General features: G+C 48.5%; 1 protein-coding gene across 4 annotated transcripts; it reads right to left on the reverse strand.

Annotated features, from left to right (window-relative positions):
- Positions 1-9,549: 9,549 nt before the first annotated feature.
- Positions 9,550-21,486, reverse strand: LOC122476396 (T-cell surface glycoprotein CD1a-like). 4 transcript variants are annotated; one of them, XM_043569015.1, is made up of 6 exons: positions 21,319-21,428; positions 12,079-12,345; positions 11,120-11,398; positions 10,643-10,921; positions 10,225-10,315; positions 9,550-10,087 (listed from the first exon to the last, which is right to left on the reverse strand). In XM_043569015.1, the coding sequence occupies exons 1-6, from the start codon at positions 21,377-21,379 to the stop codon at positions 9,991-9,993; spliced, it is 1,074 nt and encodes a 357-aa protein (XP_043424950.1). In that variant the 5' UTR covers positions 21,380-21,428; the 3' UTR covers positions 9,550-9,990. The 4 variants fall into 4 exon arrangements, with proteins under 4 accessions (XP_043424950.1, XP_043424948.1, XP_043424947.1 ...); XM_043569013.1 differs by lacking the exon at positions 21,319-21,428 and adding an exon at positions 16,816-18,473 and having other exon boundaries at positions 10,225-10,252; XM_043569012.1 differs by lacking the exon at positions 21,319-21,428 and adding an exon at positions 16,816-18,473.
- Positions 21,487-23,777: the final 2,291 nt, after the last annotated feature.

Here is a 23,777-nt window from a genome sequence, read left to right on the forward strand (position 1 = left end):
CGGGAAGGGAAACAAGACTGATGGAGTAAAATCCTAGAGCTGGATGAACTAAGTGATTAGGGGAGTCGGGGTTCGGAACCTCTCCCCGAATCCAGGGTAACTCTTAAAGTGGAGGGGACCCCTATTGACTTCCTTGTCGACACTGGAGCACAACATTCGGTCCTCCGCACCCCACAAGGAAAACTAGCCAACAAGAAGTCCTGGGTACAAGGGGCAACTGGTATGAGCCAGTATTCATGGACTACCCGAAGAACAGTAGATTTGGGAACGGCCCGGGTATCCCACTCCTTTATGGTAATACCAGAATGCCCATACCCGCTGTTAGGACGGGACTTACTGACCAAGATTGGAGCTCAGATAACTTTCAGACAAGGGGGGCCTCAGGTCACCGATGGCAAGGGCCACCCCATCCAGGTCCTGACCATGAAACTGGAGGATGAATACCTCCTCCACCAGGAGGCGCTCCCGAGAGAGGATAATATAGACAGATGGCTACAAGAATTCCCCTCGGTTTGGGCAGAGACGGGGGGGGGGGGGGGGATAGGACTAGCCACTCACAGGACCCCAGTCCTGGTAGATCTCAAGCCAGGAGAGAGTCCGGTAAGGATCAAACAATACCCCATGTCTCAGGAGGCCCGGAAGGGGAACCAGCCACACATCCGGACTACGAAGCCTAGGAGTACTAGTTCCTTGCCAGTCTGCCTGGAACACCCCCCTACTGCCGGTCAAAAAGCCTCACACAAATGACTATCGACCGGTACAAGACCTCCGGGAAGTAAATAAGAGGGTCGCGGACATACAGCCAACTGTCTCCAACCCATATACTCTCTTGAGCTCCTTGGCGCCCTCCAGGGTCTGGTATACTGTACTAGATTTAAAGAACGCCTTCTTCAGTCTGCCGCTGGCACCCCAGAGCCAACCCTTGTTCGCCTTTGAGTGGCATGATCTGGAGGAGGGCTGCAGTGGGCAACTCACCTGGACACGGCTACCTCAGGGATTCAAAAATTCACCCACCATCTTCGACGAGGCACTACATGAGGACCTGGGTGAGTACAGAAGGGAGCACCCTGGCCACACCCTCCTACAGTACATAGATGACATCCTGATTGCTGCCAATACAGCCAAAGACTGTGAGCAAGGGACCCAGGACCTGCTGGCTACCCTGGGGGCCTTAGGGTACCGGGCATCCACAAAGAAGGCTCAGATATGCAGGGAGAGGGTAAGTTACCTGGGATATATCCTGGAGGGTGGACAGCGGCGGTTATCAGATGCCAGAAAAGAAACCGTCCTAAAGATCCCTACTCCCACCTCCCGAAGAGAAGTGAGGGAATTCCTAGGATCAGCCGGCTACTGCCGCCTCTGGGTTCCAGGTTTTGCTGAGATTGCCAAGCCCCTATATGAAGCTACCAAAGAGGGGAAAACATTTAAATGGACTGAAAAAGAAGAAATTGCCTTTAATCAGTTAAAAAAAAGGCCCTCTTAAGTGCCCCAGCCCTGGGCCTACCAGACATTACGAAACCCTTCCACCTCTTTGTAGACGAACATAGGGAATAGCAAAAGGGGTTCTAACTCAAGCCTTAGACCCCTGGAACCGCCCAGTGGCTTACCTGTCTAAGAAACTAGACCCGGTGGCTGCCGGCTGGCCGCCATGCCTAAGAATTATTGCGGCGACAGCACTCCTAGTCAAGGACGCAGACAAACTGACCCTAGGACAGGAGATCTGGATCACGACCCACACGCCATTGAAGGGGTCCTGAAACAGCCTCCGGATAGATGGATGAGCAATACACGTATGACTCATTACCAGAGCCTCCTACTCAACCCTCCCGAGTGCGGTTCCACCCCAGTGCAGCCCTCAATCCTGCAACCCTGCTGCTGGATCCTGACCTAGGTGCTCCACTACATGACTGTGCGGGAATCCTGGAACAAGTACATGGATTCCGGACGGACCTGACTGACCGGCCCCTCCCCGATGCCGAGGCTACTTGGTTCACTGATGGCAGCAGCTTTGTGCAAGACGGACACAAGTATGTGGGTGCAGCGGTGGTCACCGAAACGGACACCATATGGGCGGAGGCTCTACCCTCTGGAACGTCAGCCCAGCGAGCAGAGCTCATAGCCCTTACCAAGGCGCTGATGCTGGGAGCTGGAAAATGGCTTAACATCTACACAGACACCGTTATGCATTTGCCACAGCTCATATTCATGGGGCAATTTATCAGGAGAGGGGGTTACTGACGGCAGAAGGACGGACTATAAAAAATAAGCAGGAGATACATAACCTGCTTACGGCCTTATGGCTTCCTGCCAAGCTAGCCATTATCCACTGCCAAGGGCACCAAAAAGCCGATAACCCAGTAGCTAGAGGTAATTGAAAGGCTGACCAGGCAGCCAAGGCAGTAGCCCTTACTCCAGTCCCCACCATGACCATACAACTACCAGACCCGGGAGACCCAGTTTTACCAGACCAGCCCAAGTACTCCCAGGAGGAGTTACAGCAGATCAAGAAACTCCCCATGGCCCAGGAGATAAAGGGATGGTGGTATACACCTAACAAGGAGCTCGTGCTGCCAGACCAGCTCAGAGTCTCCGTATTAGAGCACATGCATCGGTCTACTCACATGGGGGCCCGAAAATTAAAAGACTTAATCTGACATGCCAGAATCAAGATTCACCAACAGGACACCAAAATAGAGCAAGTTGTATTTGCCTGCAAGACCTGCCAACTCACCAACGCGAGAGCCACATCAAATAAAAAAGGAACCAGGCTCAGAGGCACCAGACCGGGAGCCCAATGGGAAGTCGACTTCACTGAAGTCAAACCAGGAAAGTATGGTTTTAAATATCTTTCAGTATTTACAGACACCTTCTCTGGCTGGGTGGAGGCATACCCAACCAAGCAAGAAACGCTCAAACAGTGGCTAAGAAGCTACTAGAAGACATCTTACCCAGGTATGGTTTTCCTGCCATGGTAGGATCAGACAATGGACCAGCTTTTATCTCTCAGGTAACACAGGCAGTAGCCAAGGTGGTGGGGGCAAACTGGAAATTACCTTGTGCTTATAGGCCCCAGAGCTCAGGACAGGTAGAAAGAATGAATAGAACCCTAAAAGAGACCCTTACCAAATTAACCATGGAGACTGGCGGGGACTGGGTGACTCTCCTACCGTACACCCTTTACCGGGTTAGAAACACTCCTTACACTCTGGGTTTTACTCCCTACGAGATCATGTTTGGCAGGCCACCCCCTGTTATTCCCAGCCTTCAAGCTGAACTTATTGCTGAGTTTAAAGATCAAGAACTTTTTCTTTCCTTGAGAGGGCTCCAGAGGGCGCATGAGGACATTTGGCCGCGCCTCTGTGCCATACGAGGCTGGCCCGACGCTGACACCTCATCAGTACAGGCTGGGAGACTGGGTCTACGTCAACAGGCACCACCGAGAGGCCCTCGAGCCGCGCTGGAAGGGATCCTACATCATGGTGCTGACAACCCCCACCGCTCTCAAAGTAGACGGCATCGTGACCTGGGTCCATCACACCCACATTCGGCCAGCAGACCCCTCCTCGATCCGGAAGGACTTCGTCACGCGATGGGCCATCAGTCGGGACCAACACAACCGCTCAAGCTCAAGCTACAGCACATTCGACCCACCTAATATTGGTAACTCTGTCAACTCTGCTTGTCATTGCTCATGCTGCCAGGAGTCCCCATGCCCCCCAAAACATCACCTGGCAGATCATAGACACAGCTCGGGGACAATACTTAATCAGACCTCCCAGAGCCACCCCAGGGACATATGCTTCCCAGAACTTAGCGTAAAACCTCCAAACTCTGTTCCCCTTGTCACCATAAATGCAGCCGGTCCCATGATTGGGTCCCTAAGCTACATGACAAGGGGGGAATGAAAAGGCGGGCCTATGCCGGCCGACTCCATCTTGTTCTGTGTCCTTCACCTAGACCACGCCTCCTCCCCTTGAGTAACCTCCCTCTCACCCATTCAAACTTCCTGATCAAAACACACCCAGCGACCTGCGTAACAGGACTCTGACCCTTCCCCAGCCAATCGGCCGAGGCCACGCCCCTACCCCAGCCAATCGGCTGCCCCTAGACCCCTATAAAACCTTTGTGCTTTTGAAACTCGCTCTCTCTCCCTGGTATCTCACCGCTGCGTCGGTGCAGGTAGGGGACTGAGCTCAAGTTAGCTCGAATAAAGGCTCTTTTGCTTTTGCATCGGACTCAGCTCCCTGGTGGTCTTTGGGGATCACGAATTCTGGGCATAACACAGTCTGCACCCAGGACCCTGTGCAGCTCACAGGAACTGGTTGATGCCCCTTCCTTCTCTGTAGCAAGGACCACACCCTCAGGCGTTTTCCCTCTTCTTGTTTCTCCTTCCTTTTCACTCATGAGGAAGTATGTCTTCGTGGGCAGACGTGCACAGCCCTGTTTCAAGAAGAAATGCCCTTTGCCTAGTTATTCACTACAAGTGCTCATTTCCGCTCTCAAGTTCCATTTCAATCTTCTTTTCAGAACGGAGACATTCTCTAGATGCTCTCAGCTTGCTGTGGGCTTGGCCAGGTAAACTTCCTCTCATGTGGGAATAAGAAAAGGAATTTTTAAGGTCACCAAAACGATTAAAATAGTTAAAAATGAAAGGGTTCATAATGAAATCATTATAAATAGTGAACATAAAGATTCATAAAGGTGATCAGGCGGTGATCAGTTAACTCTTCTCTCGTGGACAAAACTGACTGTAGTCATCTGGTCACATGTCTGGATTTCAGAAAAAGAAAAAAAGAAGGAGGAGGAGGAGGAGGAGGAGAAGTCTTTTACATGCCATTAAGAAGTTCTAGGTAAGTGATGAGTCACTTAATTCTACTCCTGAAACCAATACTACACTATATGTTAACTGACTTGAATTTTAAAAAAATGTCGGGGCACCTGGGTGGCTCAGTCACTTAAGCGTCCAACCTCAGCGCACGTCATGATCTCACTGCTCATGGGTTTGAGCCCCGCGTTGGGCTCTGTGCTGATAGCTCAGAGCCTGGAGCCTCCTTCTGATTCTGTGTCTCCCTCTCTTTCTGCCGCTCTCCAGCTCATGCTCTGTCTCTCTCACTCTCAAAAATAAACATTGAAAAAAAAATTTTTTTAAGTTTAGAACAAGATGAAAAGCTAATGAATAAATTAGGAAAACATCAAATACTAACTAAGTTAAACACTTTTACTATGCAACACAACTTCACATTTTAAAATATCACACCTTTCAACCTGATCAAATAACTTTTATATCCAGAAAGCACGAGATGCACCTGGGGTGGGGGCACAATGCTTCTGCACAGTGGAAGCAAAATGCCACCACTCACTCACCTGCTCTCCCCATCTGCCCACGGATCTCATGGATTCTGCACAACCACCCCTCCTTCCAACTGTCCAGGAAGTTTACTTTTCATTCAGCTTCTCCTTTCTCCCGTGTCCAATCACAAATGGAGTCACATTTGTACTACACTCTGGATCCTTCCATGAGGAGATTCTCCTAGTGGACACTTCCATCCCCTAAATATGAGCCCACTGTGGCCGAGGCAGAGCCACTCTTTAGGAAACCAACAGGAATGCTTACAGGAAGAGAGGAAGGCTCTGTCCCCATCCCATGTGAAGGCTCATAAAGCCCGCTGTAGACAAGATTTTAGAGATTTTGTAGAGAATAACCTGTAAAGAGAAAAGTTGACACAGAAAGGCGACAAAGATTTCTGAGTTTTCACCTGGGAAATTAAAAACAGGCATCAAAAAAGGACTGAGCTTGGAGGAAGAGATTATTCATTGTATCTTTAATATCTTGACACACAGCTGCTTCTCAGGGGTTTTGGAACCAGTCTCAGAGAATATGGAACCGCACAAATAGTACAAGTTGAGTAAGAGATGAAGGAATGAACTGACGTATTGGGTCTGGGGGAAATCCACTGAAAACTTCGTGCATTTTGAGTATTTACTGCCATTGCCACAACACTTCCTGGTTCATGACGGCTGGTGAGGCTTGTCCTCTGGTCTGTAGGAAAAACGTGTAGTGAAGTTTTACCAGTCACTTATTCAGCAGCAGAATCAGCACTCGATTCCTGACCAGTGGTTTATTAGAAACCCACCAAAACACCCAGGACAGGGCCTGATCCAGATGTCAGGATTAACAGGCAAAACAGGAGGACATGTGTCACAAGAGGAGGACACATGAAGAAAAGGGCAAGCAAGCAAGAAAATGAATAGACGAACATTTTCAAGAATTGAGGGAAACTCCTCACAGAAGTGAGGAAAAACATTGTAAGAAAGAGAGATATTAGCCCAGCGTCCCCAGGGGCCATGGCCACATCCATTAGAGGGAGCACCCAATCACAAAGGACAGAAATCCACCTTTGTGGGCTGAAACCATACAGGAAATGAATGGGCTGATGGAACTGGGGATCCCAGGGTTATTGGGGCTCCAGTTCCTTCTGTGGGTCTGTGTGTCTGCCTTCACTTTTGTGATGCTTTGGTTTTGTTGTTGCTACTGTTTTCTGCTTCACGGGAATATGATGACAAATGAAAACTGTACCTTTGTACAGCGTGCAGCTTTCCAGCCACCCAGGGAGGAAGGCTGGGAGGCACCACGGGCGACACGGGCCTTCGCCAAGTCCAACAGGTGCAGCACAGCCTGTGATATGACAAGAACAAAAGTCCTCCTGATGAAAGTCTTCCAACAGCTTCTCCGAGAGGACGGCCTGAAGAACGTCGGGAGCCCAGTGCACATGGCATGCAGGGAGCTGCAGGTGACGCTCAGGTCCTGAGCTGCCGAGCCTCAAGTGGCATGCAGCATTTTGAAGGAAAATGAGGAATTGGTCAAGAAAACCTGAATTCAAGCAAACCATGAAAGTGAATTGTTATGTTGCATTTATCACACATTAGAATACTTTTAATTGCGAGGCAAGAATTCTGTTTTCTTTAAAAACCGTAAAAGGAAATACACACTTGATGTTTGGTATATGTTTGGTACAAGGTAACATGATGCCACAATCACTCTTGGTAACACGGCCACCACCTCACACCCGATCCTCTCCTTTCTCTTTCTTTCTTTTCTGTTTCTTGTGGCGAGAACACTTTGGATCTACCCTCTCGGAAAACTTCGTGTATAGAATTTCTCTGCCTTCTTGTATGTAGGTGTCATCCTCAGGCTTGCTTCCCTGATGCTGAAAAATGGGCTGAAGTTGTTTCAGGCTTCATGCCCCGACCTTATCATCCAAGACGATAGAGACCATCTCTTTCCTTGCCATCAACCACAAGAATCGGAATGCCTGTGACCCGAGCCACCTGGAGCCAGTGTCTGGCCCCAAACCATGGCACTGGGGAAGGACAAGTGGCTTCTGTCTGGTGACTGGCCGGAACTGGATGGAACCTGTCCATGTTTCATCCCGTCGGATTGTCAAGGATGCTTTCTCCTGAGGGACTCAGGGTGATCAGAGCCCAGGGCTACACACGAGGCTGGAATCAACCAACCCAAACCCACAAGGTGGCCATGAGGTAGACTAGACCCTAGAGAAGCAGCCAGTGGGTCTCATCTAGGGGAGAAATTTGGGGAAGTGCCATGATTTGCTCTCTCCCTCCCAATATTTTTCACCTTTGCCACCTCTCCCATCTCAACATTATCTCCCAGAAATATCCACATGTGCAGCAGTGGGAACCTGCATTTGTTCCCTCTGGATGTTCTCCTGCCCTGAGCCTCTCCTCTCTGACCCTGAACAGATTAGAACTAAGTCTCTTTCGCCATTGAACACAAAGAGCTTCCTGTACTAAGGAATAGTACAGCTTCCTGTACTATTTAGAAACAACAATTAAAACCTTAAAAAATCAAGAAAGCAAAATTTTCAAACCCCAAAGGCTATAATAACCTTTTCCTCCCCACTACCTTCCACTCCAAATGTCCCTGCTGCATGGTCAGGGCTTGAGAAAGGTTTATTGAGTGAATTAATGAAATCTACAGTAACTGAAGTCTGTCTATGGATGTTTCCACTGCCTTTGGGGTCATAAGCCACAAAGAGTCCATGTTCATTATTCACGGAGTCTGTCTGTGCAGATTAGTCTTCCTACTGGCATTGATTGGTAACCCCAGACACATGTGCTCATTGATGTTCATGGACACATAGAGTGGCCGACATGTGTCACACACCCCACATGTTCCCTGGTGAGGATGAACCAGGTACCGCTCTGCCTTCCTGTGTGAATTCCCACACTGCAAACACGTGTCCTATTCACGATCCATTTGGTGCCATGCTTTCCGCATTTACATGCTCTTTCTTGGTGATTTTGTATTTAAAATGACCCTGAAGCCCAGAGCTACAAGGAGCATGGATGGTCCTAAGCACAGAAGGCGGGATGTGCCTCACAAACAAAAACACCTGTGCGGGTAAGGCTCGCTCAGTCTCACAAGGCAGAGTTGTGGGCCATGAGGTCAGTGGTAATGAATCAATAATACAATAAATTCAGGAAAAGGAACAGAAAATTTGTGATGGCCATGTGGAGCCACTCTAGAAAGTACTAAAGTCACATCTAGGATGCTATGATGACACCACAGAAAAGGGGAAAGGAAACTATATTCGTGGATTCATGAGATGGTGACCATTTCTTGTTTGTTTCTAAAGCATCATGGGCAGCACAGCTTTGGGGCTGAAAGCTGAAGACCCTGGATAACACAGGACCCATGCAGGGGAATATTACAAACTTTTGAGCTGGTATTTCCGTATAGGGAAATAGAGCAAGCAATCAATTATTTGGAAACATATATAGATATAGATATAGATATAGATGATATAGATATAGATATAGATATAGATAGATATATGAATAAGCTCTATTTAAACACAAACACACAGGAAACAAGGCTGTGTATTCATCAGTGGGCAAGTGTTGCAGGCAGAGGCTCCCATGATCCCAACCCCCTATTAACTCCAGGAGCAACGGCTCACTGTGGCTGATTCCGTGTCCTCAGGGACTGGGACACAGCAGCCACCAATGTGAGGATGCTCTGTATGCCCTCTCCCTGCCGGACCCCCGTTCATTCCTGAGCACAACACTCTTACTGGCTTTTCTGGACCCATTCGTTTCCCTCCAGGGACTTACTCGCACTGCTACCTCTCAGGCACCACATTTATGCACCTGTGAATCCCCTGCTGGTTTTGCTAAAATGCAAATTGTGATGCAGTGAACCTCAGCTGAGGCCAAGCCCCTATATTGCCAACAAGCCCCAGGGTGACATCTCTGCTGCTGTCCTGAGGGCCTCAAACAGCCAGGACCTGCATGTGCCCTCCTCCTTTCATCCACAACAGGTCCACTCCAACAGATGCCTGTGTTTAAATAGAAATATCCACAGACAAAACTGTATTCTCCTCAGAGGCTCAGAGATGTTACCAAGGAACCATAACAGTATCAAGTCTCCAGGCAAAGTGAAAAGACTTTTGACAAGAAGAACATCAAACGTCTCAACTACTACAAACACGACAGGAGGCAAAAGAAGAAAAAACTATGAAATTGGCATCAATTCAACACAGACTTTTATTGAGGACATATTCCATGCAGGCGAGACTCCTTGCCAAGGATACAAATATTAGAAAGACATGGACTTTACTCTCAAGAGGCCTAAGAATTAGGATGGAAAAGGGACCCAAATGGGGACAATAAGGGATGGGAAGTGAGTCATACGTTTGCCAAAGAGAAACTATGGACGTTGGAAATTCTCAGCAGGCAGAGACTGCTTCCCCTTGAAAATCAGGGAGGGCTCCCAGGAGGAAGTGGCATCTGATGCCTGTGACCCAGGGAGGTTCTCAGGCTTCATTTTACTTGGAGAAAATGTAGAATTTAACTCCAAGAATCAGGTGAGAACAACAAAGCCCGCTAAATTATTCTTGGCCGATATTGACAACTGATCATCGAGCAGAAAGGAAAGACAAAAGTTGCACACAGAGACTTGCAAATCCATCACCACTGAGCTGGGTTTAGGTAAGTGCTGGAACCGGGGCTGCTGGGATCTCTCTCCAAAGGGAGGCCAGTGCACTGAGGTCTCCAGTGTGATTTCCTGGGAGGAACAGATTGGAAATGCTCTGCAGCAGGTGGAGGTGAGGACTGCAGAGTGATGGTGAGGAGGAGGGCTGAGGACAGACAGAAAGGTGGGGACACAGTTGGGAAGGAGCAGGAAGGTGGTTCCAGACTTACCAGCGCTTCCAGAGCCAGAACGCAAGACCTGCCAGAAGCACCAGGGGCACGACCACCGCCAGGAAGACCAAGCCCACGGAGCGGTGCTGCTCTGTGGGTTGGGTGCACAGAGGGTGTCAATTCCCATCCACCCCGGGTTGACCTGCACCTTCCTGGTCCTTTTTGCTCCCGTCACCCTCTGCCTCACCAACCACCCTTCCTCTTTCTCCTCTCCCATCCCTGTTCACAGATGGACCCTTCAACCAACCCTCTGCTTCCTGCTACATCTACAGGACCCTCACACCCAGCTCTCCATTTCTTAGGTCACTAAGTTTTAGTCCTTTATGATCTGGAGTCCCTAGAATCCCAACTTTGTATCTATCTCTCCTGCACTGCTGCAGGACCACCCTTTCCCAGCTGGGCACCAGCCCTTTCTCACCCCAGTAGAGGACAATATCCTGGCCTCCTAGACTGCTGTGTCTCACTCGGCAAGAGAGGCCGGCTGTCTCCCTGGCTTCCACATCCAAGGATGTCTGAAGATACCATGTCCCGTCAGCATGGGGCAAGACCTCGCCTCGTCGGGTGCCCTGGTGCTCCTGCGCACCCCGCATCCACATCACCCACACTGGCTTTGGGTAGAAGCCAGAGACGTGGCACACAAGGAGCAGACGGCCAGGCCCTGGACTGGGGCCAGTGGACAGCCAGGCCTCGGGCCTCACTGCAGAGACAGGACAGGAAATCTCAGACTGAGAGGGAAGATCTTCACGTCAGTTGAGATACATACATCGCTCCACCTCTAGAAACCTGTCAGCATCATCCCCTCTCCCTCTTGGCCCCCTCTTATCCTGAAGCTGAGAAATGGTGCGAATTTATGAATGCACAGAGAGAATGCTTGGAGGTTGGGAGCAGGACTGACCTTGTCGCTTGAGATATGCCTTTCCTGCATCAAGAAGACCCAAGAGGAACTGAGGGCAGGTATCACTGAGAAGCGTGTGTATAATTTCATTGATCACATAGAACCGATTGAATAGTATGCAGACTTCTTCGGTCCTTCTGCCTCCCTTTGGAGATGGCCACCATGACATGTTCTGGAAGCTCATGAGATCTGATCCTTGATATCCAATATGCACAAATCCTACTGATACTTCTCCAAGGTGCAGCTCACAGCCTCCTTCCAGCTGGACCTGAAACGGATCTGGAAAGAGAGGTTGTGAGATACAGGAATAGAGAAGGGAAAGTGTTGACATGAGGTGAGTGGAAGCCATGGACGGAAGAAGGAGAAGTTGAGGGTATTGGAAGGAATCAAGCAAAGTGTGCTTTGAGTGAAGGCTCAGAGAGAGGGGAAGTGGTGGTCACTGGAGGCAGAGGAGGAGGTGAACGACTGCGGAAGAAACAAATGTTGGAGGAGTGACTGGAAGGGTGTGGGCAGAGAACAGGGAAGGCCTCCACTGGAGAGCTTGGATAAAATCATCTAGAGTGAGAAGACAGAAGTGGATACAGGGAACACATAGACAGAGGTCATTGAGGGGACTGAACAGGGAGAAAAGCACATTTCAAGGATCAGTCACAGAGTGAGGGAGAGGAGGATGTCTGGCTGCAGGTCAAGGAATGGGGTGGTCACTGCAGACACTACTGGAGGCCTCAGAGCACAGCCTGAGGTCAACGAGAGGAGGGGAAGGAGCAGAAGACATAAGGCTTTTCGAGAATCAGCGTCTGGATTCTGCCACCTGAACAGACAGGTGTGATTCAGTTTTACGATGAGGAATCAAGAGGTTCAGCAGCCAGTGGAGGCTCTTTCCTGGAGGAAGAAGGACCTCATGGCAACACACACACCGGCCACCTCCATCCCTCCTGCCCTGGGGGACCTGAACTCACATTCAAGCTGCCATTGACTGACATGGTCCTGAAATACCTGAAGAAATCTAATGGAGTATGAATAGAATAACTTTTCCAGTTCCATGAACTTCTCGTTGCTGAAGTTGCCCCTGGACCAAGGCCGCAGGAAAATGAAAGCTCCGGTCTTGCTGTCCCAGCCATGAGTCTGCAGCTGTCCCAGCCAAGCTGAACCCTGATTTTGTGCCCGGGCACGGTTGTAAAAAGATGAGGTCTGGATGATTCGAAAAGTGATCGGCTCCTGGAAGTCTGTGCCAGAAGAACAGACAGACTGAGGAAGAGGAGGGCAGAGGGAAGGAGAGAGAATCAGCAAAAGGGGCCAGGGAGGGGCACCGAAATCTGGAGGACAGGGAGCCGTAGTTCCCTCTGGAGACGCGTGCTGCCCCAGAGCCCCGAGCTTGGCACCCACCATTCAGAAGAGCACAAGGCCCTGGGGTCAGGGAGGCTCAGGGAGGAACCAGGTGGACATGCCTCACTCCCCAGGAATGTGCTGGGGAACCCACACCATGTGTGCACACGCACACAGACACCAATGCACACACATACACACACATCCAGAGTTACACGTGATATGCACGCACATAGACACAGACGCAAACACAGACCTACAGACACCCACCCACACACGTGCACACACGGCAGAAACACACAGAGGTACACACACAGGCACCTATACACACATACTCACACACATATACACACATGCACACATGTACACAACAACATATGTGCACACATGACACACATCACACAAATGTAGACAAACACTCTTGCACCGACCAGGCAGGGCCACATCCTCACCACCTGGGACGAGAACCGTGAGCAACACCAGTTGCAACAACAGCATCTTTTTGCAGATGTTCTTTCTTTCTCTTGGAAAGTGGGTCTTTGGTGTCTGTTCTCACAAACCTCCCCACATGCAGCCCCTCTCTTCTGACTTCCTTCTCAACACACCCGCCTTCCCTGAGTCTCCGCGACAATGCAAATGGGCTCCGCCCTCAACCCTGGACACCTACTCAGACTCTCACTTCCCCTCCGGGTCTGACCCTCCTCTCTGGCTTCCAGCTTCCCCCTGTCACCAGCCTCCGTTGTGCTCCCTGAGGCCCTGATTCAGGCCCTGTTCAGGCTGGGGAACAAGTCTCGTGTGGCATGGAAAAGGGACCCTACCTCTCGTGCCTTTTCTCCTCATCCAGACAGTAACCCATGAAGACACACGGCTCCCCAGCACCCAGCCCCGGCCCCTGCTGTCACCCTCTCGTGACCTTGGGACACCCCACAAGGGCTTCCGTCCATGTCTCACCCCCACCCCAACCCATTCCCATCTATGCCTTCTCACTGTCTGCATTAAAATTCAAAATCAACCAGATAAATTTGAAGGTCACCTTCTTTTAATTGAGGAAAGGGGTGTAATCATGCAGATGACTTCCTCTCTTGGGGGATGGAGAGGGTCCATGTGAGAGAGGACCTCACTTGTGATGAACAGAGAATTCCTCAATGACAGGGGAAGACTTACATTTCTGGGGGAGGTTGGACTGCACTTAGGTTAGGTTAAACAAGGTTTGGGGAGTTGGCCTGCCCAAGGCCCCATTTTGAGTCCATGGGTTTCTTTTAACACTTACTCTATTTGCTTTTCCAAATTTCGCCATGATTGCCTGTGTAACAGTAGCAACAACCACCAGTTCACCATTATTTTTAGGGGAGAATCAGTTGCCATCAGAGAGACCACAGGTTATTGAAACATCTGAAGAATACCCCCTCAGTCGGACTTGCATTAATATATATTCACTCACCAAACAGTCGCTTAACAGCTTCCTGGATCCAAGCACCTCACTACACGCATGACAATACAGTGTTCACAATGCAACCACTATTCAAGGAGCTTTTAGTCTACTTGGGAAGAAAATCACATCAACCAAGAACTAACCATTTTGGTGTGCTGAGTTTTCTTTTAATGTGCAGACTCTAGACTCTAACAAACCTGCCTGAAACAATATTTACTAAAGTGGTGACCTTTACAGGTGTTTGCCCTCTCAGAATCTTGACTCAATTGTTGGCTCAGGTGTTTCTAATCCCCTGGAACCGGATCCCAAATCCAACAGGGCCTGGCAAGTGGTAGGCGCTCGATGATTAACTCTGAGTGATTGAATAATTCAGTTCAGGCATCAAATTATTCTTAAAGGTTATGGATTTCTTTGACATAAAAATGTTTTTAGTATCCAAAAGTATTAGTTGTAATCCTACTTGATGAAATCTGAATCTACACAGTTATCTTTTGGAGTCAAGCATATGCTAATAACCATGAAGTTCACACCGAGGGTCCTACGGCAAATCTACAACAAGAAATCATGGGAATTTATAGTGTGTGGACTTAATAGAGTGTTCTGGAATCATGTATCCAGATTCCTTTCCTACTATTCCTGCTAGAATGTTCCATGCTTGTCTTATCATGAGTTGGCCGTGCTGGACATGCTGACCTTCTACTTCCGTGGTGTTCTTAAGTGTTTAAAAGCCCTTAAGTATTTGTGCTTTATGTCATCTGGATAATGTGTTTGGGCTATTTGTCTTGTTATTTCTTGGATGACCAGCAAACTGAAATAAACTCAGGCTGTTGAGAGAAAGATAATATTTTTGGCAAGTTCAGACTGGAACATAGAAAATTGGAAAGAGCTCACTCCCACACATAAGATTTTGAAAAGCTGGCTCGCCCAAATCACTTCTCTGGAATCCATCAAAGTTGAAGGGTGAGAGCAAGTTGTCAACCCAAAAATCTAGGGAAATACAGACTCCTCCAAGGAAATCAGGGATTCAGATGCCAGAGGCTTTATAAACCAGAATGAATAATTCAGCTACAATTGTTAACAAATGACTGAAGGCTCATTGAGGACTGGGAGGCCCTGAGAGTCACAGACTTAGCAAATTTGATATGTCTCTAGGCTTTTGCCCATTGGCCTCCCAGGGTCCTGACAAACTGAAGTCCAGGATTCAGACCAGAGAACTGCTTTCTGGTGGTACAAGCCTGGGGTCTGACAGCAGCTCCCTCCTGAGAAGGGCGGGAAGGCCACCATCCCCCACACAGAAAGGAGCCTTCACTGGGTGTGGGAAGGCCAGGGAGCCCCACTACCTCAGGGCACAGTGAGCCACTCTGCAGCTAGGGTGAGGGGCAGTGGGGGAAGGGACAGGAACACACCTTGTCCCAGACTAAGAGGCTCCATCTTCTGAGCAAAGGGGGAACTCTCGGAAAGCCCAGTCCCCAAACTGAAACACAAAGCACCTCGCTGAGCATGGGACTGGACCAGAGCAGAGGTAGCGTCCCCCTCTCTGTCTGAAGCAGACCAGCCAGCAGGGAACCAAGGGCAGCTCCTGCTGGTGGGGGAACAAGACGATGAAGATACATGCCCTTGAGCCACATCCTGTTAGAAAAAGAAAATCGCAGACCCAAAATGATGTCATCAGCTGAGTTCCCTCCCTGGGACTTCATACCCAATTGAACAAACTACAACCACCCAGATGTGTAGCCTTACCCAGTCATCACCAGCAAATTTTTCTTTCCACAGAGCAATGAGTCTGTCACCTGGTTTCTCTCCAGCCCCCAAAGACAGATGAGGTCATATGCATGATAAGAACCCTTACTCTTCCCCCAAGAAAGAGGCCTGATTCCTAGAACAATCCTTCACATTTGCTGCTATCTCCCCGGCCCCACCCTCCCTCTGTAAAAACCTTCCATTTGTACAACTTCTCTAAGTGCCTACCTGAGGGCCACATGGGGTGATGTATGATTCATGGATCATTTAATAAAGCAATTATTGCTGAAATCTATGAGGTTAAATTTTCTTATTTACCAATTCTAAAGTTTGCTCTGAATGATTAAATGTACATATCAAAAAAAAAAAAAGCTTGGAGGACAAGATTATTCGTTATGTCTTAAACACCTGTACACACAGCTGTCTCTCATACATTTTAGAACCAGTCTCAGAGAACATGTTTACCATACAAATAGGAAAAGGTGACCAAGTCATGAATGAATGAATGAATGAATGAATAACAGAATGTACATATGAATGAATGAATGAATGAATGAATACATGTATTGTGTTGGGAAGAAATCCATGGAAAATTTCTTGCATTTTGAGTATTTAATGCCATTGCCACGACAGCTCCTGGTTCATGAAGGCTGGTGCAGCTTACCCTTCCATCTCTAGGAAAACCCTGGAGAAAATTTTTACCACTTATCCAGCAGCTGAACCAGCACTCGATTCCTAATCAGCGGTTTGTTAGAAACCCACGAAAACACCCAGGATAGGGATTGATCCAGATGTCAGTGTCAATAAGACAGGGTAAGAGTGTGACAGGTGAGGACACGTGAAGAAAAAGGCAAGCAGGTAAGAAAAAGAATAGAGGAATCTTTTCAAGAATTAAAGGCAAGGAAGAGAAGAGTGAGGAAGAACACCACAAGGAAGAGAGATATTATCCCAGCATCCCCAGGGGCCACGTCCACGTCCATCAGAGGGAGCACCCAATCACAAAGGACAGAAATCCACCTTTGTGGGCTGAAACCATACAGGAAATGAATGGGCTGATGGAACCGGGGATCCCAGGGTTATTGGGGCTCCAGTCCATTCTGCGGGTTTGTGTGTCTGCCTTCACTTTTGTGATGCTTTGGTTTTGTTGTTGCTACTGTTTTCTGCTTCACGGGAATATGATGACAAATGAAAATTGTACCTTTGTACAGAGTGCAGTTTTCTAGCCCCTGAGGAAGGATGGCTGGGAGGCCCCACGGGCCACATGGGCCTTCGCCAGCTCTGGCAGGTGCAGCAGAGCCTGTGATGTGACATGAACAAAGGTCCCCCTGATGAAAGTCTTCCAACAGCTTCTCCGAGAGGACAGCCTGAAGAACGTCGGGAGCCCAGTGCACACGGCATGCAGTGAGCTGCAGGTGACGCTCAGGTCCTGAGCTGCCGAGCCTCGAGTGGCATGCAGCATTTTGAAGGAAAATGAAGAATTGGTCAAGAAAACCTGAATTCAAGCAAACCGTGAAAATTAACATTTTATGTAGCTTTCAGCCCACATTTGAATACTTTTAATTGCTGGGCAATAAGCTCTGTTTTCTCCAAAAAAAACATAAAACAAAGTACACACTTGATGTACAGGGTGACATGATGCCTACAACCACACTACCCCACCACCCCACATCTGGTTCCTCTCCTTTCTCTTTCTTTTCTCTTCTTCTCATTCTTGTGGTGACAACACGTTGGATCCAACCTCTTGGAAAACTTCACATGTACAATTTCTCTGCCTTCTTGAATGCAGGTGTCATCCTCAGGCTTGCTGTTCTGCTGCTGAAAAATGGATTGCAGTTGTTTACGCTTCATACCCCGACCTTATCAACCGGGACAAGAAAGATCATCTCATTCTCTGCCATTGACCACAGGAATCAGAATGCCTGTGACCTGAGCCACCTGGAGCAGGTGCATGGCCCTGAACCATCACTCTGGGCAAGGACAAGTGGCAGCTGTCTGATGATTGTCATGAACTGGAGGTTACCTGTCCATCCTTTGTCCTGTCACATTGTCAAAGATGCTTTCTCCTGAAGACGTCAGTCTGATTAGAACCCAGGGCTACACACGAGGGTGGAGTCAACCAACCAAAAACCACAAGGGGGCCATGAGAGCATGACAGGTGGACTGGACCCAACAGAAGCAGGCAAATAGTCCAATGTAGGGGAGAAGTTTGGTGAAGTGCCATGATTTGCTCTCCCCCTCCCAATATTTTTCACCTTTCCCATCCCTTCTATCTCAACGTTATTTTCCAGAAGTGTCCACGTGTGCAAACATCTGAACTACTACAAACCTGTCAGGAGGCAAACGAAAAAGACAAACCTATGAAACTGACATAAATTCAACACAGGTATTTATTGAGGACATATTCCATGCAGTGGGGCTCCTTGCCAAGGATACAAATATTAAAAAGACATGGACCTCATCTCTAAAGTCCTAAGAATTAGAAGGGAAAGGACCCTAACTGTTGGCAACAAGGGCTGGGGGTCAGGAATAGATTTGCCAAGTGCAGGAAAATGCGGTGCTAATTCTCACCAAGCAAAGACTGCTTCCAGTTATGAATAAGGGACGGCTCACTGGAGGAAGTGATGTCTGATGCCTGTGACGCATGGACGTTGCTGGGACTTCATTATACTCTGAGATAATTTTGAGATTTAAGTCCCAGAGTCAGGTCAGAACAACAAATCCCCCTAAATTACACTTAACTCATCTTGACAACTGATCACTGAGCAGAAAGGAAAGACAACAGTCACATAGAGACTTGCTGGTCCATCACCACTGAGCTGGGTTTAGGGACGTCCTGGTCCTGGGCTGCCGGGGTCTCACTCCAAAGAGAGGCCAGTACACTGAGGTGTCTTGTGTGATTTCCTGGGAGGAACAGATTGGAAATCGTTCTGTAGCAGGGGGGAGGTGAGGAATGCAGGGGGAACGGCACTGGGATGAGGAGGGCTGAGGACAGACAGGCAAGTGGGGAGACACTTCGGAAAGTGCAGAAAGGTGGCTCCAGAGACTTACCGGCGCTTCCAGAGCCAGGAGGCAAGACCTGCCAGAAGCACCAGGGGCACGATCACCACCAGGAAGAGCAAGTCCACAGGGCGGTGTTGCTCTGTGGGTTTGGTGCACAGAGGGTGTCAATTCCCATCCACTCCGGGTTGACCTGCACCTTCCTGGTCCTTTTTGCTCCCGTCACCCTCTGCCTCACCAACCACCCTTCCTCCTTCTCGTTTCTATCCCTGCTCAGAGATGGACCGTTCACCCAATCTCTGCTTCCTCCCACATCTACAGGACCCTCACACACAGCTCACCACTTCCTGGGTTACTAAATATATATATGTACTTTTTAGTCTGGAATCCTAGAATCCCAAGTTTCTCTTCAGGCTCTCTGGCTCTGAGGACCTGCCACCGTCTTTCCCAGAGGGGACCCCGCCCTTTCTCACCCCAGTAGAAGACCATATCCTGGCCTTCTAGACTGCTGTGTCTCACTCGGCAAGACAGGCCAGCTGCCTCTCTGGCTTCCACGTCCAAGGACGTCTGAAGATACCATGTCCCGTCAGCATGGGGCAAGACCTCGCCTCGTCGGGTGCCCTGGTGCTCCTGCGCACCCCGCATCCACGTCACCCACACTGGCTTTGGGTAGAAACCAGAGACGTGGCACACGAGGAGCAGATGGCCAGGCCCCGGACTTGGGCCAGTGGACAGCCAGGCCTCTGGCCTCACTGCAGAGACAGGACAGGTATTCTCAGACTGAGAAGGTAAATCTTCACATCGCTTTAGATACACACGTCTTTCCACCTCTAGAAACCTGTCAACATCACCCCTCTCCCTCTTGGCCCCTTTTCACTCTGAATTTGAGGAAATGTTGCAAATTTATGAGTGCAAAATAGAGAATGCTTGGAGGGAGGGAGCAGGACTGACCTTGCCGCTGGAGATCTGCCTTCCCTGCGTCTAGAAGACCCAAGAGGAAACGGGGGCAGATGTCAATAATATGTGCTCGTATTCTTAAGTTGACCACATGGTACTGATTGAATAGTTTGGAGACCTGCTGAGCCCTCCTTCCTCCTTTCGGATATGGCCACCATGACGTGTTCTGGAAGCTCATGAGATCTGATCCTTCATATGCAATCTTCATGAAGCCTACTGATGGCTCCCCAACATGTAGCCCACAGCCTTTTGCCACCTGTACGTGAAAGGGATCTTGGAACAGAGGCTGTGTGTTATAGGAAAGGGGGATAGAAAGAAATGAAATGAGGTGAATATAAGTGAAAGGCAAAGAAAGCAGAGGGAGATATTGAGTGTATTGGAAAGAATGGAGCAAAGTTTGGTTTAGGTGGAGGCTCAGAAAATGGGTGGTCACTGGAGGCAGAGGAAGAGGTGAATGACTGAGGAAGGCACAAATGTGGGAGAAGATACTGGAAGGGTGTGGCAGAGAACAGGGAAGGTCTCCAATGGAGAGCTGGGATAAAATCATCTAGGGTGAGGGGAGAGCAGTGGGTACAGGAAACACATAGATTCACTGAGCGATCCGGATTGGGTGAAAAGCACATTTCAAGGATGAGTCACAGAGTGAGGGAGAGGTGGGTACCTGGCTGGAGGCCAGGAAATGGGGTGGTCATGGGAGATACCAATAGAGACATGACAGCACAGCCCGTGGTCAATGAGAGGATGGGAAGTAGCAGAAGACATGAAGGTTTTCAAGAATCGGGGTCTAGGTTCTGCCCCCTAAACACATGTGGAATTCAGTTTTACGATGGGGAGAGACATGAAGTTCAGAAGCCAGGGGATGCTCCTTCCTAGAGGAATAAGGAACTCAAGGAGATGCACATGCCTGCCACCTCCATCCCATGTGCCCTGATGGATCCAAACTCACATTCAAGTTGCCATTGACGAACATGGTTCTGAAATATCAAGGGGAAAATCATGGAGAATGTCTGTAATGTCCTTTCCTCTTCCCTCAGCTCCTTCTCACTGAAGTTGCCCTTGGACCAAGGCCGCTTGTACATGAAAATGCCTTTCTTGCTGTGCCAGCCATGAGTCTGCAGCCCATCCAGCCAAGCAGAGCCCAGATTTTGTGTCCACGAATGGTTGTAAAAGGATGCTGTCATGATGCTTCGAAAAGTGATTGGCTCCTGGAAGTCTGTACGAGAAGAACAGATAGACTGAGGAAGAGGAGGGCATTGGGAAGGAGAGAGAATGCAGAAAAAGGTCTCAGGGAGGGGCATCAAACTCTGGAGGAAAGGGAGCTGTAGTTCCCTCTGGAGACATGTGCTGCCCCAGAGCCCAGAGCTTCATACCCATGGTCCAGAAGAGTACAAGGCCCTGGGGTCAAGGATGCTCAGGAAGGAACTAGGCTGACATCCCACACTCCCCAGGTATGTGCTGGGGAACCCACACCCTGCATGCCCATATGCACAGACACAAATGCACGTATGTACACACACAAATACTCAGAATTACGCACACACGCATACAAAAACACAGATGTACAGACACACACATGTGCACACATGCAAACACAGAGAGACGCACACAGGCACTATCCACACATAGTCACATATATTTACACATACAGAACACAAGCACATGCACACCAATGCACACATGTGTGTGCGCACACACACAGACACATGCACACACACGTGCCCCCACAGGGCAGGCCCAGAGCCCTCACCGTCGTCACTGTCACCACCTGGGACAAGAACCGTGAGCAAGACCAGTTGCAACAACAGCATCTTATGTGCAGATGTTCTTTCTTTCTCTCGGAAAGTGGGTCTTTGGCGTCTGTTTCACAAACCTCCCCACACGCAGCCTCTCTCTTCTGACTTCCTTCTCAACACACACACACCTTCCTTGAGTCTCCACCCTCAACCCTGGACACCTACTCAGACTTTCACTTCCCCTCCGGGTCTGACCCTCCTCTCAGCTTCCAGCTTTTCCCTGTCACCTGCCTCCATTCTGCTCCCTGAGGCCCTAATTCAAGTGCTGGGGAGCAAGTCTTGCATGGCATGGAAAAGGGACCCTGCCACTCGTGCCTTTTCTCGTCATCCAGACAGTAACCCATGAAAACACACAGTTCCCCAGCACCCAGCCCTGCAGTCTGCTGTCACCCTGTCTCTCCAGTCCTTGGGACACTGCCCAAGAACTTCCTTCGTGTCTCACCCCCAACCCAGCTGATTAGTGTTAGTGGTCTTCTGTTGGGTTGGGTTTTTTTTTTTAATTCCAGTATAGTTAACATACAGTGTTATATTCGTTTTAGGTGTACAATAGAGTGATTCAGCACCTCTACACCTTACTCAGTGCTCATCAATATAAGGGTAATCCTAATCTCCTTCACCTACTTCACCCACCTGCCACCCACATCCTCCTTGGAAACCAGCAGTGTGTTCTCTATAGTTCAGGGCCCAGTTCTTTTTGTTCTTATCTCTTTTTTTGTTGTTTGTTTCTCTTGTTTCTTAAATTCCACGTATAAGTGGAATCATATGCTATTTGTCTTTCTCTGACTGACTTCTTTCACTTACCATCATATTTTCTAGATCTATCCATGCGGTTGCAAATGGAAGGATTTCGCTCCTTGTTACAGCTAGTGATATTCCACTGTATGTGTATACCACATCATATTTGTCCACTCATCTATCCACAGACACTAGGGCTGCTTCCATATCTTGGCTATTGTAAGTAATACTGCAATAAACATAAGGGTGCGTGTATGTTTTCAAATCGCTGTTTTTGTATTATTTGGGTACGTATACAGTAGTAGAATTAATGGATCATTTGGTAATTCTGCTTTGAGTTTTTTGAGGAACCTCAATACTGTTTTCCTTAGTGGCTGTACCAATTTGCACTCCCACCAGCAGGGTGCAACTTCCTTTTTCTCCACATCTTCCCCAACACTTGTTTCTTCTGTGTTTAAATTTAGCCACTCTGAATCAGGAGACTATAGATGCTGGAGAGGATGTGGAGAAACGGGAACCCTCTTGCACTGTTGGTGGGAATGCAAATTGGTGCGGCCGCTGTGGAAAACAGCGTGGAGGTTCCTCAGAAAATTAAAAATAGACCTACCCTATGACCCAGCAATAGCACTGCTAGGAATTTACCCAAGGGATACAGGAGTACTGATGCACAGGGGCACTTGTACCCCAATGTTTATAGCAGCACTCTCAACAATAACCAAATTATGGAAAGAGCCTAAATGTCCATCAACTGATGAATGGATAAAGAAATTGTGGTTTATATACACAATGGAGTACTACGTGGCAATGAGAAAGAATGAAATATGGCCCTTTGTAGCAACGTGGATGGAACTGGAGAGTGTGAAGCTAAGTGAAATAAGCCATACAGAGAAAGACAGATACCATATGGTTTCACTCTTATGTGGATCCTGAGAAACTTAAGAGAAACCCATGGGGGAGGGGAAGGAAAAAAAAAGAGGTTAGAGTGGGAGAGAGCCAAAGCATAAGAGACTCTTAAAAACTGAGAACAAACTGAGGGTTGATGGGGGGGTGGGAGGGAGGGGAGGGTGGGTGATGGGTATTGAGGAGGGTACCTTTTGGGATGAGCACTGGGTGTTGTATGGAAACCAATATGACAATAAACTTCATATATTGAAAAAATAAAAATTTTAAGAAAGAAAGAAAGAAAGAAAGAAAGAAAGAAAGAAAGAAAGAAAGAAAGAAAGAAAGAAATTTAGCCACTCTGGTGTGAGGTGATTTCTTGTTGTGGTTTTGCTTTGCATTTCCCTGACGATTAGTGATGTTGAGCATCTTTTCAGGGGTCTGTTGGCCATTTGGATGTCCTCTTGGGAGAAATGTCTATTCATGTCTTCTGCCCATTTTTTAATTGGATGATTTGTCTTTTTGGTGTTTTGTTGTACAAATTCTTTACATATTTTGGATACTAATCCTTTATCAGATATGTTATTTGGTAATATCTTCTCCCATTCCATAGGCTGCCTTTTAGTTTTGTTAATTGTTTCCTTCACTGTGCAGAAGCTTTTTATCTTGATGCAGTCTCAACAGCTTATCTTTTCCTTTTGTTTCCCTTGCCTCAGGAGACATATCTAGAAAAACGTTGCTGTGGCTGATGTCAGAGACATTACTGGGCATGCTCTTTTCTACGATGTATATGATTTCA

This window comes from Prionailurus bengalensis, chromosome E4, assembly GCF_016509475.1.
Source record: "Prionailurus bengalensis isolate Pbe53 chromosome E4, Fcat_Pben_1.1_paternal_pri, whole genome shotgun sequence".
Taxonomy (NCBI): Eukaryota; Metazoa; Chordata; class Mammalia; order Carnivora; family Felidae; genus Prionailurus; species Prionailurus bengalensis.

What these genes read in the sequence shown, in the direction of transcription:
- LOC122476396 (XM_043569012.1), bottom strand. Translation starts at nt 17,140, where the DNA reads ATGTTAATTTTCACGGTTTGCTTGAATTCAGGTTTTCTTGACCAATTC. An exon ending in AAACTGCACTCTGTACAAAG is followed by an intron (nt 12,346 to 16,815) that starts GTACAATTTTCA and finishes CTTCTGGCACAG; the next exon opens with ACTTCCAGGAGCCGATCACT. An exon ending in TTCTGGCTCTGGAAGCGCTG is followed by an intron (nt 10,088 to 10,224) that starts GTAAGTCTGGAA and finishes TGTTCCTCCCAG; the next exon opens with GAAATCACACTGGAGACCTC.